Source organism: Aptenodytes patagonicus, chromosome 6 (assembly GCF_965638725.1).
Source record: "Aptenodytes patagonicus chromosome 6, bAptPat1.pri.cur, whole genome shotgun sequence".
NCBI classification, from domain to species: domain Eukaryota; kingdom Metazoa; phylum Chordata; class Aves; order Sphenisciformes; family Spheniscidae; genus Aptenodytes; species Aptenodytes patagonicus.
Window position 1 is genome coordinate 64,405,532 of NC_134954.1, and position 20,090 is coordinate 64,425,621.

General features: G+C 41.8%; 1 protein-coding gene across 13 annotated transcripts in view; it reads left to right on the forward strand.

Moving 5' to 3' along the window:
• KALRN (kalirin RhoGEF kinase) overlaps positions 1-20,090 on the forward strand; it is a 536,830-nt gene that overhangs the window by 209,566 nt on the left and 307,174 nt on the right. For all 13 annotated transcript variants that reach the window (XM_076342988.1, XM_076342996.1, XM_076342997.1 and 10 more), the window contains one exon: positions 2,494-3,006. In XM_076342988.1, coding sequence (XP_076199103.1) covers positions 2,494-3,006 — 513 coding nt within the window. The remainder of the gene's footprint in view (positions 1-2,493; positions 3,007-20,090) is intronic.

The following is a 20,090-nucleotide window of genomic DNA, read 5'->3' on the forward strand; positions in this document are numbered from 1 at the left end:
GGGTTTATGTAACCTCCAGAGATTCCTCACACTTACTGAAATCACCGCTCCTGGCAGAAGTGGCTGCCATTGCAGTGCAATGAGATTGGCAATGCTGCCTGTGGGGAATGAGTGGGATCAGGGCAGCGGGAAGGACAAAGGAGATGTGTGGGTACAGAAGAACATGGAGCAGAAGGGAGCCTGTGCAGACACTAGTAACAGAATAGCTTTTGGGGATGGGGAGCTTCTGTTTAAAATATATATGGGCACTAAGTGGCAGTCCTGTAAGTAGCCCAAGAAAAGACAGCTTATGCATGTGTATCCAACACTGAATTTCAATCCTCCAGTGCTTTAGTAAACAAAAGCAATGTCTTCCTAAAGCTTCAAAACCTACAAGTAAAGTAACAGAGTTCAAATATATATTTTTAGAACATTTGGGTTTTTTTAAATGAATTAATATTTTCTGGAGGCTTGACATTTTTTATTGTGTGGAGTTGGTGTGATGATAGTGAAGAGTAATCTGTGGTCAAACTATTCTTCATAGTTACAGCTCTGAGTCTGTATTGTGTTAAAAGCTCTGGACTCATTTGCTCTGCATGCATTAAGGGTATTTTCATTTTGTGTGTGTGCCTTTGAGCCTTAGTCTGTCTGCTGGGCTGTTCACATGGGTGTCTAATGGTTCACAAATTTTTGGACTGGAGGAAGAGAGTCAGTGCTTCTGCTGTCTATTGAACCACCTGCAGACACTCAGAACTGATGAGTCCTTCAAGCTGTGGTCCACTGTACAGTAGACCCCCTGCAGTATACACACCACAATCCAGGAACTTCTGTTTTAAAGGATTCTTGTGGATGCTGCTGCTTATCGGTAGGCTCAGGCTCTGGGGCAGCTCATGCTCTCTCATAAGAAGAACTGTGAATATCTAATAAGCATCACAGGTCAATATGACTCACATTTATTTGATTTATGTGGGGCAGCACACAGGTACCCTCTCTGCACTGAACCATCACGGTGATTTCCCACAGCTGTGATGAAACATGAGGTCCTTGGCAGGAACAGACTGCAGTGGAAGGCAATGGAAGTCTCTGTTGAATTACCCCATCTACAAACTCGGCAGTAACCAGTGTCAGTTTTAAGGCCAGATTCTGCTTTTGAGCTTAACAGAAGTATTATGCATGTGTCAGGGCAGTATATGACCCTTAGTGGAGGCTAAGGGTCCAGATTTTGTGTTGTGAGACTCTGGCAGAATGATTCTGTGTCACAGTCCAGAGAGTGAAGCATGCCCGCAGATTATCATACTGTCCTCCCCCTTCCCCAAAGCAAGGAATATTGCAAGAAAGTTTTAAAATAATCTTTCTGCTGAGCATAAGTTCAATACAATCCCAATTTTAATACATTGCAGAATGCCTGTTATTTTTAGATGGATACAAATTGGAAGAAAAGCCTATTATTAACTTTAAACCAGTGGACAGCCTGCTATTTTGGACATAATTTGGGATAACAGACAGGACTTGAGGTATTTTTTTTTGTAGATGACTTTTACAAGATTGCTGTGATTATTGGGTGCCTCCACTGCTGAAGAGCATGAACTCTGACATCCTTTAGAGGCCTGATCTTTAGGGGATAGATGTGCAGTCACTGATGAACATCACAAGCCTTTAAGGGCTGCCAACTTGGGTGTTAACATGACAGCACTGAAAATCGCTAGTAACATATGAAACCCTATGCTCGTATTTCAGAAAAAAATAATTTGTCTAAAATAAATGGGAACAGCCATCAGTTGTTGCATCCTTAAACTGTAATCTGCTTTCCAGGCACCCACTGCATTTCTCTATCACTGATTACTGAGTCTGAATGAATTAAAACCATCTCTCATTGATTGTGTATGATTCATGAGCAGTACTTTCTATTAGCAATAAATTCTAATTGTTAATACTCCAATGACATTTCACTTTTACGTTGATTTTGGCTTAATTACATTAGAAATTACTAATACGAAAGAGATCTGCCTGTGGCAAAAGCCAACTGGAATAATCTGGAAGAAAAACCCAGTATATTCTGTGTTTTGGCAGGTCACAATCCCTGCTTCAGTTCATATGCCTAAAAATTTTGCTGCTGTACAGCCACTAGGCTGAGTGTAACACAAGTAGTAGAACAATCATGTCCAGATATCCAACAGCTGCAGTAAGAAGTCTTCAGTGTCCAACTGGGTTAAAGTAATCTATGGCAGAAGCATTCTCATTATATGTTTTTGATAGTCAGGCCAGCTGAAAAAGGTAGATGTTATTCCAGTAAATAGCATGTCTTTTAATAAATAAATAAATCAGTGCCATTAATAGAAAAGTTTTCAGTCCAATTAATCCATCAAAATGAAACATAGTCCTCAGCATCTTTTACAATGTTCCTTCAATTATGTATTGATGATGAAAATAATCCTTTCATGGTATTTATGGATTGCACTGTTGTTTCTGGTTAGACAGTCACTGATTCAAATGCTGTTATTTTCCCTTCCTTAGACAAGTATGGTATCTGTTGAAGGCCTGGCAAAACTTGTAGATCCTTCTCAACTGACGGATGAGTTTGAAGGATCCTTGGATTACAACCACGATGAATGGATAGAGTTGCGCGTCTCCTTGGAAGAGTTTTTCAACAGTGCCATCCATTTATTATCAAGGCTAGAGGATCTCCAGGAAATGTTGGCTAGGAAGGAGTTTCCAGTTGATGTTGAGGGCTCAAGAAGGCTGATTGATGAGCACACGCAGCTTAAGAAAAAAGTGATTAAAGCTCCTGTGGAAGAACTGGATCGTGAGGGTCAGAGGTTATTACAATGCATAAGATGCAGTGATGGTTTTTCTGGTAGGAACTGCATTCCTGGAAGTGCAGATTTTCAAAGTCTTGTGCCAAAGATCACCAGCCTTTTAGACAAGCTGCATTCTACCCGGCAACACTTGCATCAGATGTGGCATGTCCGCAAGTTGAAACTGGACCAGTGCTTTCAACTCCGGCTTTTTGAGCAAGATGCTGAGAAGGTAGGGAATAATCTGTTCCTTTCATGCTTTAACCAAGACTTTTTTGCAAGGACACTGTGACAGTTTTTCTATAATTAGCAACATGAGGTATTCCTCACAGGTGTAAATCTCATGTTGCCAGCAGATGTACTTGATGTGACTCGTAAACCAAATTCACTGAACTAATTGTTGGATGTAGCAGGCATAATGGTATCCAAGAATGACTTGTCTGTGTCACTTTTGATGAAAGTTAATCTGCTTTTTTGTGTCACAATGGGTGTATTTGGTAGACATTAGCACGAGAATCAGGCTTTTTTTTCAAGTTTCTTTTACTAAGCTTATGAATATATCTATCTACGTGTCACAGCACCTAAAGAAGAATGATTTTAGGGTTTGATTCACTATGATTATTGTTTGCACTTCTTGCGAGTCTTTGGGAAATTTGTAGTTTAAATCCTCCTAATTGTTACCTCAAACAACATTTTCGGTTTCCCTTTCCTAGGAAATCGCAACAGGATTTGCAACTGGTAAAATCTCTAGTGATGGCTTTGTACCAAGGACATGGCCACTTAGTTCCCACAGCATGAGATCTGACACTGTGTTTAGGTTAAATATATAAACAGACCAAGAGAAAGTATTCTGAAATGACAGCAGCATGCAAAACTCAGTGTGGCTGTTTTGCATTAAAAAGCACATAAGGATGGCATTTGAATTCATACCGGACACTGAGTCAGCGGCCAAGATTCCTGTTCACCAGCACAAGACCTTGTTTGAGAAATATTTAACATTAAATTATTTCATAGAGATTGCATTACAACTTCATATTTCTTAGGCATTTGTAACATAGCGTATCAGCCTGAAAAGCACATAGGGTGTCTTGAAACGAAAGACAATGTACAAAAGTATGTAGAGCAGCAGAAGCACAGGTAAGTAACATGGCTTTAGGAAGCTGTAATTTCACAGGTGTGCAGTACCGGTGTGGAGTTACACCCCCATTCCCTGCCTCTTCAGAAGATACTTATTCAGGAACCTGTAGTAGATAGGGAAGTCCCCTGCAAGCAAAGCATAGCAGCTTGTCATGTTTGTTGAAAAGACTGGCTAAAAAACAACCAGAGTTCCCTAACCAGGTCTCATACACAACACCACCTACAAATTTCAGTAATACACAATAAAGCAGGCTTCTTACTACTTCTGGTATTTGTCTGCTGTTTGCCTCTGGAAGCATATGCAGGTACTGATTTCGGTGAATTTATTTTAGAAAACTGTGTTGTGCTAGAGCCTTGGCAGTCTCACTTTCTTAACGCAGAAGTGCTTGACATCACTTTAGGTGGTTTCGTGAGAAATCTTTGCTGCACATTTAAAATTCTAGGCCACAGAATTAGGGTATTCTCAGTGGAAGGTACTGAGCTCTTGGACTCATGTTTATCTAGTCTGTGTATCCATCAAAAGCACCAATCTCTGAATCTTCTCCACTTAATGTATGATCCAGTTGTTTCACCGATGTGTCTGCCTGGACCCAGGAGGAATAGCAAAAGAAATGCAGACCTCATCTGCAGGGGGATCTCACTGAAGATGATTTTTTTTAATCAGCTGCAAATTAATATTATTTTTAAAACATCAGGGAGAAGCACATTGCTGAAAGAAATATAATCTTCAGTAGTGCAGAGCAAGACACAAGACATTGGTTTTCAATGCATGTACTAAATCTCTCTAAGGGATGCTAGGACTGAAAAGGCTCCATCATTGTATAATCAATCCTCCTATTGGGAAAACCTTGAATTCAGATGAGTCCCTCTAAAATGAGAGTCACTGCAGCATCACTCAAGAATGCACAAGAGCAGAGTTTTTCTTCCAAATGCTACAATTTCTTCTTCTCCCTTTTCCTTGTGTGTCACATGCTGTAAGGACATCACTCACTGCTGTCTTTCCCAGCAATGGCTGTATTTCAGTCAGTGCTTCAGTTTGGATTTTCAGTTTCTTTGGGATAATTCAGATGACCCCTGCTTACTAACATAAATTTTTATTTTTATTTATGACTATTATTTGCTAATATTATTAGCAAATTATTATTTAGCAAATTATTGTTATTAATGTTACAAGCTGAAAGGCTCTCAGATCAAGTCAGTGCCTGAGAAGTTCCTGTTGCCAAGCACCGTTCTGTAGTGTTGAAGGAAGTCTCCAACATATTTTTCCTTTCTATCTCCTGAACAGGCATAAAAGGATGCTGTGATACAAGTCTGAGCACTGTGACAGCTAGGTTCTTTGCGTGTGTTATTCTGAGGTTGTTAAGTGTAAGGTTTAGGTAAGTCAGCAGATAAATGAAACTTTTGAGGTGAAGGAAGAAGCAGTGAGAACATGATTCCTGCCTTTTTAACACTGGCTGTCTTGAGCAATTCCTGACTGACAAAACTGGCATTTTGATCTTCTCAGTATCTCTTATTCATCTACCTCACATTAACTAAACACAGTCTTGCTTTGGCTTCTCTGAGTAGCCCTGCTTGCCTTTCCTTTACTACATTTTCCCAAAGAACAGAAAATATTTTGTTGTTTTATACTCTCAAATCAGTGTTTTTAATCTTTTCAGTTTGTGAGTTCCTAAAATTCTTCCAGGGAAGGTTGCAGACCCTTTTACTTCACATTTCACACATGTAGACTGATGTAAAGTATTGATGTGCTTATTCTCCTTAGCTGCCTTTTGCAGATCTCTTTGAAGTAGTCTGACCATCTCAAACTGCAAAGTACTTGTCTCATGTAATGTTCAGAGCTAAATCCAGTCTAAGCGCTGTCTCCACTGTATAAATAGCCACCACAGTGTGTCTGTGTATCGAATTTTAAAGTTTCCTGGTACCTCCATTTGCTCAGTTGCACTCTACCCTCTACAGTTAGGTATGGTAGCAGAGCCAGGATGGTCTTTATCTCCTGGGGAGAGGCACAGCTCTTTCTGTATAACCTGGATATGTCATTTAGTGCTAGTCAAATGACAAATCTAATACCCTGTGACAGCTCAAACTCCAACATAAAATTCTGAATATAAATAAGGTTTTAGGGCCTTTTAAAATATCTCTGTGTACTCATTGGGTGATATTTTAGGAAACCTGTTCTAATAAGGAGAAAATGGACAAGGACTTTCCGTTTTCTGGACACCTCTGATTTTAAAAATTTCAGGTGTCCTGATAACCTGAAGAGTTCTTAAAGATGGGATAGAAAAAAAAAGGGGACACAAGAAGGAAAAACACACAGTATTTTAAGGTAGGTTAATTTTTGAACCCCTTGGTATTAAAATACCCGAGATGTTCAAAGCAAATAAATTCACTTTTTTCCCTCCTATAGATCCCCTCTATTGGAACATTTATAAATGACAGTCACTGCCTGGACACACAAATTATTCAAATTAAAGATATTACAACTTATAGAAGGTCTGTATAGTTGTGTGCTGAGCAACTCATATTATTGGCAAAATAAAAGGAGGGGGTGGCAGTCACACCCTGGGCTTCTCCCACTCAAATCAGTGGGAGAGAGCAGAGCTGCCTGTGGAGAAACTTTGTCGCCAAGTCAGGCCTTTAGGGTTTTATTTTCCTGTGCTGGGGCGAAGGGAGAGGAGAAGTTGGGCTATCACAGGCACAAGCGTGCAGTGAGGTTGAATCCCCAGATGGAGACTGGAAGCTCCTCGAAGCTCAAGTCAGCAGGCAGGTCAGCCATGCGGGGAGCTTTGGCAGAGTGCTGTGAGGAAGTTCACATGCTGTGCAGTGCTGACTGTAATGATCTGCTGATAAATAACACATTTCAGCCGCTGGTGTAGCCCTGACCCTCACTGTTCAACAAATTAATTCCTCACCAACTAATATATATATATACGTATGTACATATATATATAATTTTGAAACTAGAACTGAGGCTTTACTGTGTTTTTACTGGGTAACAGGGAAAATATTTTTAGCCATCAGTAACATGAAAAAATGTAGTCCAGTCTAAATTGAATATTGTTTAAAACAAAAACCCCACAATCAGCATAAATCCAACTATTAGAACTATCTGAGAAATGTTAATTGGTTGGTTGAAATCTGGACAGGGAGAAGAATTCAGGCAAGAGTCCACATGTTTTGCACTTGAATAAATACCAAAAAAGACAAAAAATTATCCTTACACTCTGCACTTTCCAGCTCTTCTGGAAATCATTTGTAACTGGCACCCAACTTGACTTTTGTAGGAATTTCCCCATCATTCCAGGTTGGTTCCCTATCAATTTTACTACCCCGGCATGTATGTGAATGAAAAACAGCTATCATGATGTAATCAGCGTTGTCCACATTAAGGATAAACAATATAGTCATCAGCTGGACTGAACCGAGGATCTCTGCTGTAAACTTGTAACACCAGAGCAGAGAGCAGGCTGCTGTAACATGATTGGGGTCAGCCTCTAACGGGAGGCAGCGGAGACTTTGCATGTTCTCTCTGTCCTCACCTCTCCTTCTCCTTCCTGACTTTCTACAGAGTCCATTACACAAAGGCAAGCTCCAAAAGATGGCAATGGTAGTTAGAAAATGCCACGAGTGAATTTCACTGGAAGTTTGTGGTGGGAGAAACATTTTATTTGGATAGGGCCAGATTTGTAGAAAGTCTAGTGGCAAACCACAGGCCACATCGAGTCTTCAAGGAGCAGTGAAGTAGCGGTCTTGCAGTCAAAACCATCTGCCTCATCCATACTAAAGTTTCCCTTTGAAAAACACAGCTCTGCCTGTGATTTTCCCTGTGGAGCAGGCTATGGATCTGTGCTGGCTGCTGGGGGCTGGGGTGGTACTGCTGCTCTGCACGTGGCTGCAGTGAGAGGGAGCGGAGGGCATGGCCTGCAGCTCCTACCCCACAGCAGCTGCTGCTCCCATTTCCCAGGTAATGTGGCCAACCTGGAATGACAGAAAGATTTCAGTGAGTGCAAGAGTGATTGGAATGTGTTAACAATGCAAAGTTCATATGATAGAAGACAAGTTTGGAGAGGGGGAGGAGTAAGCAAAATGGTTGAGGGGGAATAGAGTGGAATAATAGTTGCAGCAATTCTCCTGCATCCCACTCCCTGTGCAGGTGTGGGCAGTGAGACCGTGGCACCAAGGAGCGCATGCTGCATCCTTCCCTTCTCACACACAGCGCTGCTTCAGGCCTCTTCTTCGGTCTGGTCTCCTTAAAGAAGGGAACTGATGTGTTATTCTACGGGATAGGTGCTGTTAAACTCAGACCCCATTTAGTGAAAAATATAATGGGGCATTTAGTTTCCGAAGGAGGAAAATCACAGATACACCAGCTGTACTAGACTCCTGTCCAGTGTCCTATTCCCATTCCTAATGAAAGTATTAGGAAGACTCCTATTGATATTCAGCAGAAACACAGTATACCCATAAACGCTTATTCTGAAGTGCCAGATGAAATTTAGGAGTTCCTGGTTTACAATCTAACTTAACACCATACAGTTAGTCTAGAAAAATACAGAGAAGCTCTAGCTCCACAGCAAAGTCAGTGGGAGAGAAGATTATCCAAGTATATAATCTCAGTATTTGAACTATGCTCACGCTATTATTGGAGTATTACACCTGCCAAAGGTTCATGTTCCTCAGAAAGAAGGAATGCTCTGCAAGCTACTCTGTCTAAAAAGATGCAGGATGACTTTGATGGAATAATAGAATGCAAAATGTGGAAATTTACGTTGTGGTTTAGGGGGGAAAAGATGGCTTTAAGAAAGCAACATTGATATCTTGATGTTTGAGAGAAGGGAAACTGTCAGTGCATTTGTGATTGTATGATACATATCCACTTTAACCATTTCATGCATTACTTCCCCTTATACTGCACTTAAAAATTCTGATGCTGTAAGTTTTGTAATAAAATGCATTACAAATCTGATGATATGATCCTTCTTGCTAATAGGTGACAGTTTATTTTATTACAGTCCATTAAGTAGAGCAATTGTAGCTGCTCCTTTAGTCAAGTGATGCTGTGTGGGGAAGCATTTCCTAGAAATGGGTCTTAGCTGACTTTCTGAAAAACCAGCATAAGAAAGATTAAAAAGATCAGCAACATCTTCACTTCCTTTTTCATTTCCCATCACCTCTATATTTTCTTCTTCTAGCAGTGTCAAAAGACCCTGGAAGTGATACATAAGCAGGTGATAGAGTTTTCCTGTGTACAACACGTCCTATTAACCCTTAAGGATTTGTATAATGCCAAAAGGCATAGCACCTGGGACAGACTCCTCTGACTGAGGTAAAATCCACTTAGTGAAGCACCATTTCCCCTCTCTCATTTCACTGCTGGAAGCACTCGGTTTCTTTGATCTCTTCTACATGCCATATATACAATTGCCTCCCAAGATTTCGTGTGAAATGTTGGCTTAGAGGGGGATGTGTCCCAGGCAATGAGACTGGGAAACACAATGAGGAAAGTACTGAGAAGCTGGTGGAGGGAGCTGTCATATGTGAAATGAATACAAAGCGAATGAGTTCTGGGGAGGTGGTTAATTAGGACTGGGGAGGAGGCAGGAAGCATATTAAGAGGGGAAAGAACCAGAATCAAGATTAATAATGAGAGCACATCCTTAGTGTCTTGCACCAAGGAGAAGTATATATGCCCCCTGTGCTGTTCCACTGAGAAAGGATTTGTTACTGAATGAATGGTATTTAACAGTAATAATCATACAGGCATAAGCATGGATTAGACATGGATTTTTGCGTAGGATTTAGATTTCATTTAAGTTACATGAACACTGCATTGGTGTACAGAACTCAGCATGCCCTGGATTTTCCATCTAAGTACTTACACCATGGGTATCACAACAGCACAGTGAGTGAGCATCACTGTAAGGAGCTTTCCTGGAGATTTTGAACATGGGGGGGTGTTGTTAGACCTGAGGTAAGCTCCATAAGACTTCCACAATAAAAGGAGTCAATAAGCTTAGTGTCTTCTGCAGAGACATTCGACTGAGTGTCTAAGTGAGGCTCATTTAAGCATGTTATTTTCATCCTTAGCCCATTCCAAAAGTCTGTGCAGACAAAGGACAGAGGCCTTGGGGTACAGATCCTGACTGGGAAAGGCACTGAACTGGGCTCTGTGTTTGTGAACATGCATGTGTTTGCAGAGGGCTTTATAAGAAGAGTGACCAAGAATTTACTGCTAAGCGTAAATGAAATCCCTTACCCATAGTCCCAGAAAAAGAGTTCTCGGAGATCACAAGGGCTCCGTTTGTTGTTGGTACCTGCCCCTCTCAGCCCAAAGCAGCTGCTTCTCTCTTCATTGGGTGAAACAACTCAGTTTCAGGCTAGTTTTAGCTGCATCTCCTGACCTGACTGCAGTTCGGTGCTCGAGGTCTCCCTGAGTTGTGTGCTAGAAAGACAGAGGCCTGAGAGAGAGTCTCAGCTTCTGTTGAAATCAGTGAAAGACTCACGGTCTCTGTAACAGAGTTCCCACTGGCGGGTATTCAGTGAGCCAGTGCTGTGAGAGGCCTACATCCAGGAGCTGTGTAGCCACCATCTCTAGCTACTGTCTCTGGCTCCAGCCTTGCTGATGGCAGGGTTAGCAGCTTTGCCACCCGCTTCCAGAAACGGGACCTTATTTCCAGCTGTTTGTGCTGGTGCCCCCCTGCAGTATTCCAGTTACGTTAGTACACGTTTGCAACATTATGGGCAGCGTGATTTGCCAGGGCTTGCAATGGTCCTAATATAAGAAAAACAAGCTGTGAAAATGTTCCTGACACAATTGGTTCTTATTTTTAAGCTGTAGAAGAAATATACAGATCTCTACATTTATGCAGGTGGAGTAGACATTGCTCAAGAGCAACATTTAGTCAAAGTATTTTAAGTTGCTTTAGTGTCTTTTTCTCTGTCTTTTCTCATGCATATGGACTGTTGCACAGAGCACATAGTGTCTGTTCTCTCCTGAAACGTTGTTTCCATATCTGGCGTCTACTCTCTCATACTGACAGTGAAAAATGCTTTCTTTTATAATCTGAAGTTTCCCTCAGCATATGGTGCCTTTTTTGGTATAGAGATTCTCACTAGACGACTGTTCTTCCCCATTAATAAAATCAGACTTGGGATGCCAATGCTGGGAAGAAAAGTTAGCTATCAGTCTAAATAAGGTGCCATGTGAATAGAAGATCATCATCTCGTGCCATCCTTTGTACTTAAGCCCACTCTGAAACTAAAACAACAGAGAGGGCAAGCCCCGTGTTCAACATGAAGTGTTTGCTTTGACACAGAATTTCTAATATCAGGCAGAACACAGAAAATGGGTGCAGATAGGTCCCTAAATTGTTGAATTGGCAGACACCATCTTACAATATCAGATATTAAAATGTCGGCAAGATAATTATATAGATGATATGGAAATGAGGCTTAAATTGAGACTGAGCTGGGTGCATAAACAACAGTTAAGTGCATGTTCGTATGGCACCTAGAACAGTAAGGTACTGAATCTAGCTGGGGTATTGGCTGTTTCCAGCAAAGAAATGCAGATTTGCATTTGAAAAATGCCCTTGGAGAAGTAAGGGTATGGAAACATTCCTACTGCATTACAGATATGTACCCACAAATGACTTGGGTTGATTTAGTATAGTACTGGGAATATTCTGCTTCACTTAAGATGTTTTGTGCAAGACCTTTCTAATAGAATCAATCAAGGACAAAGGATCAACACAGGAAATTCATATCAAAAGGAGAAATGCCATTCTTAAAAATCTGTGTATTTCCCCAAATGAACCTATGCCAGCTCTAATCACTTTTATTTAATTACTTCACACATCTTAGAAGAAAGGAGGCTCTAATAAAACAGGTGAGAATTAAAAGCATGTAGCAATAACTCTATTGTAACAGCAGTTTTTCATTAATTTTCTGTGTTTATTCAAAAGTGTTCTCTGTCACGTTTCTTTTTTTTTTCATTTTAAAATAATTGAACTCCTGCTACTGAGTACTGCTCCTGCTTTGTCTTGAAGCACATCAGTGCTCTGTGTCATGAATAAGCCACTATGAGGTGTTCTGATGCAGCTGAATAAACAGTATGATGTTCTGAATGCATCTTTACTGATACTTTTCTGAAGCTCGGTGGTAGCAGAACAGGGTTTATGCTCATGGATTCCCCAAATTACTGGGTTTACCTGGTCTCAGACTTACTTTTTTTTTAACTAGGAGGAAAATTAACTGTATCCCAGCCGAAACCAGGACAACAAACAAAAGAACAAAGTTTGTCTAGAAGCAGAAAAAATGTTATAACAAGGGGTGGTTGTGCACAGAGAGTGTGTTGACAGTTCCTTGTGATGCTGTGAGCATAGATGTCATGTGCTAAAGAGATTTCAGAGTGGGATCAGCACCTTCCACTGTGGAAGGCTCTAAGAGTGGCAGCTAAACTGTCAAATCTGCAATCTCCCTCACCTAGTCATGGACACGAAAGAATTATTGGGGAACTGTGGGGTAAATCCTCTTCAACATCTATAAGGATAAATTACTTGCAAAAACCTTCATCTTTAACAGGAAGATGAATCCTGCATGGCCTGTATCTCTCAGTTCAGGAACCTGCATGCTGGGACTTGCAGTCTATAGTCTTTGCAGGCTATAGCTCTGAATTAAAGATGCAGCTAGCTGACATCTGCTCTGTTTAATATGAAGTAGGCTTCTGACAGGTTGCTAATGCCATCCACAATTTGTTGCCCTCAATCTGAAGTGAAGAGTTGCTGGAGTGGGAAGTAATCACAGGGGGCTCTGTGAGAACTGTTCATTACTTTGACCACTGCTGATCACACTTAGTAAGATCCTGTTCTTGGTATCTGTAGGAAGGAACAGATTTTTGCAAGACCAGGAGATCATTATAGAAGTTTTTAAGTTCCCTCAAAGCACAAATAGAGCTCATTTCTGCTAATTAGATTGAAAAATCAAAATGTTTTCATTATTAGTGATGTTCCAAAGGAGCTTGCAGCTTCTTCACAGTGTCAAGCTTGTATCCTGCTACTTTCTTATTTATCAGTCAAGGCCACAGGGGTTCTTCCCCTATGTACCAATAGCATTGTGAACATTTGCTTTTCTGCCTTTCCATCCACCAGTAGAAAGCTTGGGGACAAATCTAATAACAGGACAAATTCACAAGTACGCACCAACTGCTTTATGCGGCTCCTACAACTGAAAGCAGTACAAACCCAGTTTTTGCCATCTGGTTTGAGGAAGTGTGGGGTTGCCTTGCCTGCTGAGCAGAGCAGTACAGGGAACTGGATAAATATATATCAGAAATCCTCTTCCTGGTGGATGTTATTCTAGTGGTGAATGTCACCTACCCTTGTTGCAACCGTCATTTCTTTCCCTGTGGAGGAGTGGGCAGGAGTCCTTTTGGAGCTTACCATTGACATTTCTGTTTCTGCTGCAACGAGTCTGTTGTTGGTTTGACAGCTCTGAGGGTAGAAACTTCCCCCCGTAACACTTCCATGACCCGAGTTCAGACTCCACAAGCAAAGCACATAAGAATTTTCTGAAGGCATTTGTGGTGCTGGTTTTTCAGATGTGGACAGCTGTCCATCAGGAAGGGCAGTCATCTGCCAGAGACTGATTGCTGTTGTGCTGGATTGGCTTTGGAGCAGTAAAATGAAAGTACAAAGGATGCAATTTCAAAGCTAAAAATTGGGAATTAAAAACCACAGGGGTTAACTGCCTTGCCTCCTGTCACACAGGAAGCCTGTCCTGCAGTGGGAGTCCTGATCTGATGTGTAAAATAGATATCTCAGTGCTTTCCATCTTTCTTTATCAATTCATTCTGCCCTGTGCTGCCAAATCTGCTTTTTTTTTTTTTTTTTTTCAGGCAGCTAAATATGTTGCCTCCACAGCACTTGGAATTGAACCTAATCTTTTTGATGGGATTGTAAAAACAATAACAATGCCTCGCTCCACTGCTGCAGCTAGGGATGAGGAAGACTTGCGCATTTCCTTCATGCTAAGTGTGTCCTATAGCATAGTTACAGCTGTCTGGGGCCACCTTCTATCCGATTTGCACTGGACCGTCCAACACACTTATGACCTTTCAGTGCAAGAGGGCAGAACATTAACTGAGTGATGGCGTAGTTCCTGCTTTATGTTTCCAGACTCTGGCAGCAGTCGCCTCACAGTCCGTCCGCTCCTGACTGTAAGGAAACAGCTCTGAAGCCTGCCGCTGCTGAAACTGGAACATGGTGTGCTGTGCTATTTGTAGTTTCCTGCTGCTGACACTGGATACGCGGTTACTATTCCTCTTGCTTCCTCCATGAACATTAGAATGGGTCCAAAAATAATTGAAGGCAGTATGTTCCGATGGAATATTTTTGCATTTGCACAAATTTCCTCTTTATTTTGCTTGCCAATTTTGATAGGGAGCATTTTGAGGGTTTCAGCTTCTCCAACTTGGCACCGCTGGGAGGCACAGGAATGCTCCCCTGATCAGTATGGCAAGAGAAAGTGTTTTGGCATCTGAGTACAGACTTAAAACTCATTTTTAACGATGAATATAGCATATTATAACCACAAAGTTCTGCTTCAACTAATAAAGACAAGAAGACTCAAATGCTCTAGAGGGCAATGAAGCCCACACATCCACAAAAAGAAGAGAAAGAGGCCCGCACATATAGAAAAAGGGAAGAAAGCTGCTTTTTTTATTTATTGCTTTGATCCTCAAGAAGGTTAGGTGATAAGAGCCTACCTGTCAGGAAATAATGTAATTAAACTGTGCATGAGGTTCACAGACTTACTGTGCAGCATCTTTCAGATGTAGCTATGTGATTATTCCTAAATGAATGTCTTCCTGGCCTGGCTGAAATGCTTTAAATGGCCCACACTTGGCAGAGCTTGGGGTCTTAAAAGTATATCTTCAATTAGCCTTCATATCTATTTATAGGGAACACATAAGGGTGGGTGTGCAGTTGAGAGGTTGCCTCCTCTGGAGCTGGTGATGGTTTAAGAGGTAGAACCAGGAGCATGGTCTATGGATTGTTTCCAGGAGTATCAGTGTCATTTTAAACCAGGTCACTCTGGCTCTTTTTCTTACATACCATGCACGTTATGAAAACTAATTCATAAATGTTTTACTGAACCTTCATGTATTGCAAGGCCCCTCCATATTACTTGGCATCAAAATCCTGGGTGCCTTATGTCCTACACAGGTGCTGAAAAGGTGTTGCAAGCAAAACAGTCTGGAATTGAGGAATTTTGCTCAATTTATTGCTAATCAACACAAACATCTGATCTTGATTTGGGTGTTGAGAGGAAAAAGTAGGACACACTCCCATAAACACCTATTCTTCCCCAGACTCAATTTCCCTGATTTTTGTCATGGTGTATACCCAGTCCATGAAAATTCTTCTGGTGGGGCAACAGGCAGCAGGGGATGTCGAGGATAATATTTGCATGAGTTTCTTTCTGCTGCTGTTACAGCTATTCTGTGATTCTTAAAATTTTTCTGCTGCTGTTCCTTAGTGTCCCTGCCCTGGCATGGGCCACCTGCCATCCCTCGGGGTGTCCCTGTCCCCTTTGCCATGGAGGACCCCACAGTTTGTCTCCAGCCCTCAGCAGCCACCATTTTCTTTCCCTAACGCCTTGTATCGAGGCGCTTCTCTGGCTGACGGACATTTTTGGCGTGCGGTGGTTTTCCCCACTGGGGCTCCCCTCAATGCCAGAGCCGGCGGGAACTGGCCAGGACCAGATCGAGGCGGCTCACGGCCTCCTGACAGGCCGCCCCACTGCCCCACTGTGCAACCTGTCACTCACAATCGTTGCACGGGGGAATGGGCATGCAGCCTTACACCCAGCCAAATTAGCTTTCACAATCCTTAGAGCCCTGGGGAATCAGAAGTCACTGTGAGGGGTGAGTTGGATTTTAAGGTTTTTACCAACAAGTCTGTTCACTGAGGTAGGCCCTGAGGCAGCCCCATGAAAACCAGGGGCATTGCCGAGGGGGCGGTGAGGCCCGGTGCCACCTGTGGAGCGCATGTCCCCAGGCGGGGACACCGTCTGCCCTCCCAGCTTGCCAGGTTTGCCAGTGTCAAGGGAAAACATTGAACCAGTTGATTCATGGGATGGGGAAATAGCCGGGGCACAGGGGCAGGGAGTGCTGGACACCCCAAAATCCAGCAGAAAGCTGACATCCTTTGCTTTCCATCTGTGCAGAGATCCCAGTGCCGGCCCCAAAGCGTTGTGACATGTTGGGAGTTTTAACCTATGATTACACCACAGCTGTATCTCTGGGCCTCAGATACGGGTGATTTTGGTAGGGGGAATGCCACGCTTCTGATACAAAGCAGTAAACATCTGTCTGGCTGTTTTGTTTTTAATGGCAGCTATTTGGAGTCACAGGAATGTTGCACATTAAGCCAGGAATAGAACTAGGGTCTATAATAAAGTCACCGAACTCGTACAGCATTTTCAACTGAATGAAATTGTATCTCACAGATTCTGAAAACTGAGAGGAAGATCCCTCATCTGGGGACCCACTCTGATCTTTTAATAATTTACACTTTTTTCCATTCATGAGACTGTTCTCTATTTGTCCTCTTTAGTATTACATTTCCTATCCGGCCAATGAATTAATTTGCACTTAGACAGCAAGCAGTTCTCTGTGGATGATCTGTGCCCAGGAAAGGCCATTTTCATTTTAAGGAACAGAAAATCCTTTCCAGGAATGCCTGAGTGATTGATGTCACTAAGTGTGGTGGAAAGGTACAGTGTTTCAAAAAAGCAAAGCAAACACGTGGATGCATAAAATACCCCCAGATATCATTAGTCATATTTATGTGTTCAGTATCTGAAATTTTCTCCCACCTTCAACAATAAAATTATTGCTTCTCTATTCAGCATTATAGGAATCACATGCCTTACTTTGTGTATGGCTGTGGCTTGATATCTGTCAGGAAAAAAACAGATCTCTTACTCTGGCATTTAGTAGGAACATTCAGCGTGAGTATGTTGGAAATGGTGCTCTGATATTAATACAAAGCTATTTGTCACGTCACACATCTAGCTAATTTTCTAGTGGGTTGACAGTTGGGCCCATTGTCTGGAATAATTTAATGTGCTGTAGCTTCAACTTACTGTACTCTATGAATCATATACACAGATATTTATAATGGAAAAACTGTGTTCATGCAGCATTGAGGTTACACAAATACAGCTGTGGGTCTGAATCTTCAGCTGCTGTAAATTGGCCTCATTGGAACGACACCAATTTACCCTGGCTGTGGACCGTGCTGGACACATGTGAAAGGGAAAGATCTGGCAGAAGTATCAGCTTGTCCATCGCTGTCTGTAAACAAGAGACAAACACAAAAACAAACACAACTTTGTATTTAGGCCCTGGCTTAGCAAAGCATTTAGATGTATGCTGAGTTCTATTTTAAACCTACAAATACTTTGATTTAATTAAGGCTGTATTTATAGTGCGGCAATAGGAATTACTGCAGATTGGGATTTTTTTCTGTTGAAGCAGTTTTCATCAAATTTGTTGATTCAGGAAAAAATGAAATGTGCTATCAAAGTTTTCTTTAAGTCCAAAGTATATTCTGGGGCCAGTGCACTCCTGTCTGAGGACAGCCATTTTCCTAGTGACCCTTCATGTAACCAGCCCAGTGTCAGGGCCCTTGTGGGCACTAATGGCCTTGAGCAGCCTCACCTGGGACCTCCCCAACTCCCAGCCATGGGCCAGGAGCCCCATTGCAGCTCAGCTGTGGGATATCAGCCTCCAGCTTTGCTATGGCCTTGCCTGGCCATGGGCCCTGCTGAGCCGGGCACTGATCCATCGGCTGATTTTGTGGCATGACCTGAGACCTGTCTTGTCCGTGTGGACCTGTGCTGCGATCATGGGCCTGTGTCGGAGCCTGGTTACCCTCACTGGACCTGATCCTGACCTGCTGATTAACATCCTACCTTAAGCTTGGACTTGTCACCACAACTTGCACAAATCTCTTGATTAAACCTGGCTGCTGTCAGTGCTCAGGGGCTGTGGGACGGGCTCTGACTAATAAGCCCCCTGCCCTGCCTGCTGAGTTTTTGGTCCCGGCTCCTCAGAGTCCCTTAGGGAGTAGCTAGCCTGGACAGCCAGCATCAGCCCTCTGTTCTGCTGAATTTAGCTCAGAGGCTTGAGTGGAGGGATTTTTCTGTATTCCAGGTAAATATCCTGATTCTTTGGACTGTTGGCTCTTCTCATGTGCTCCTTTGTGGAGGTCTTGGCCTTTTCCAGATGTACAGGTGACCTAGGTATGGCTGGTTCCAATTAAACTGTAGTTATGATTCTTGTCTGGAGGCACCAGGGGACTGTCTTGATTGATTGTCTTTTACAAAGGTACCTCACATGCAAATCTTTCCAGGATCAGGCCCTCGCATATTAGTATAGGCTGTGTATGTACCATACATCTGTTGCGTGGTATTCTTTTTGTTCAAATACTGGTTAAATTCAATTGCAAGAGATGTAAGGAATATGGCTTGATTTATCTTTAATTGAATTGTGAATACTTCAATTCACTTAATGAGTTAGGAATAGACCTTGTAGTTGGAAACTTAGTAAACCTTAAGAGAGTGACTCTGGCAGTTACTGTTCTATGTGTGTTATTATTTTTTTTCTATTATAGAAACGTATGAAAATGAACTTGCTTAGTTGTGGATGGCCTTAGAGTGGCCACTTGCTGTTGTAGATTAGTCAATTTAACACTGGCTGGATAGCTTTGAAAATCCAAAATGCACATTGACTCTTATATGGACCTCTCTTTAATAAGCAATGTGTGCTTATCTCCAGCGTTTTCCAACCTGTGGATCATGGGTATTAAGTTCCTTAGTAGTTGGTGAAGATATTTGATAAAACAGATTTATTGTCCATAGACTTTAATTTGCTATAGCACTTGCCTTGAAAAATTTTATGGGGTCCACAAATTGGAAAAGATTGAAAAGCACTGATCTAATAGGGACTTCATCTGGCATATAATTAGTCATCTGCCCTCTACTCAACTACAGGCAAGACATTCTTTTAGATTAACATTTTTTTTTTTTGGTCTTTGTTAGCAGCATATGGAGGCGTAGTGGGAGAATACATTTATGCCTGGTGCATTAAATGTGAGACTGATTGGAGTTTATTACAAACCCCTTTCTCCTATTTTTTTCTAAGTGCTCTTGAATTTGCTCTTTTTATTTGGAACATAATCCGAGTTGTGCTTGTCAGAGCAAATCCAGTAAACACTACTGGTCTTTGTCAATATTTATGCAGGAGGCTACCAAGAGAAAAGATAGTGAGGTAATGCAGAAGGTACTGATGTTGATTCAGTAGCTCTTGCTCTCCCATTTTTGTATCTTCTTTTCTGAAGTTGATGCCAGAAGCACTGCACAGGTGATCCTAGATGGTGTCAGCTGGAGTATTTCCAGCAAAAAATCAACATTCCACAAAGTCCTATTAGGACCTTAGCTTGGATAGAAAGATAACCATGAACTAGAACAAGTGCACAGAGAAGCTGCGTATCTTATGAAGAAAGAAAAGAGCTGGGCTCTAGTAAAACAAACAGCAGGAGACACAATGAATCCTCCCTGTCCACAATGGAAAAGGTTAAACACCTGGGAGGAGAACTTCTTTAACTTAAAGGACAGTGTTGACCTAAAAGCAAATGTGTATAAACTGGCCATGAGTCTGATGTAGGTCAGAGAGTATATGAAGAGTTCAGTAACAGGAGCAGAAGGTTTCTGGAACTGCTGCTCATAGGAGGAGCTGAGCTGTGGCACTTAACTAGTTTTCAGGTGGAGCTTCATCCCTTTATGAAAGGAAATTTTATACTGTGGCTAGCTGCCAAAAGCAGTAATTGGACTTGACCTGAATGTCCCTTTGGGACAGTTTTCTTGATATGTATCCTATATTGTTCTTCAAGATAGTGTGGTTATAATGGTTATCATTCTGCCCTTACTTACCAGTATGAGTTTGATATTTATGGCTCGGAACTTACAGAGATGATTTGCTACAAGCAGGTTCATAATTAATTCCAGCCCTAGTATAGTGTTAGATGGATTTGGGATTTATTATTTTTAGCATGTATAAACAACTTAATTAATAAATATATTCAGCTCACTTGCTGCCAAAACCATGAGGGCTGT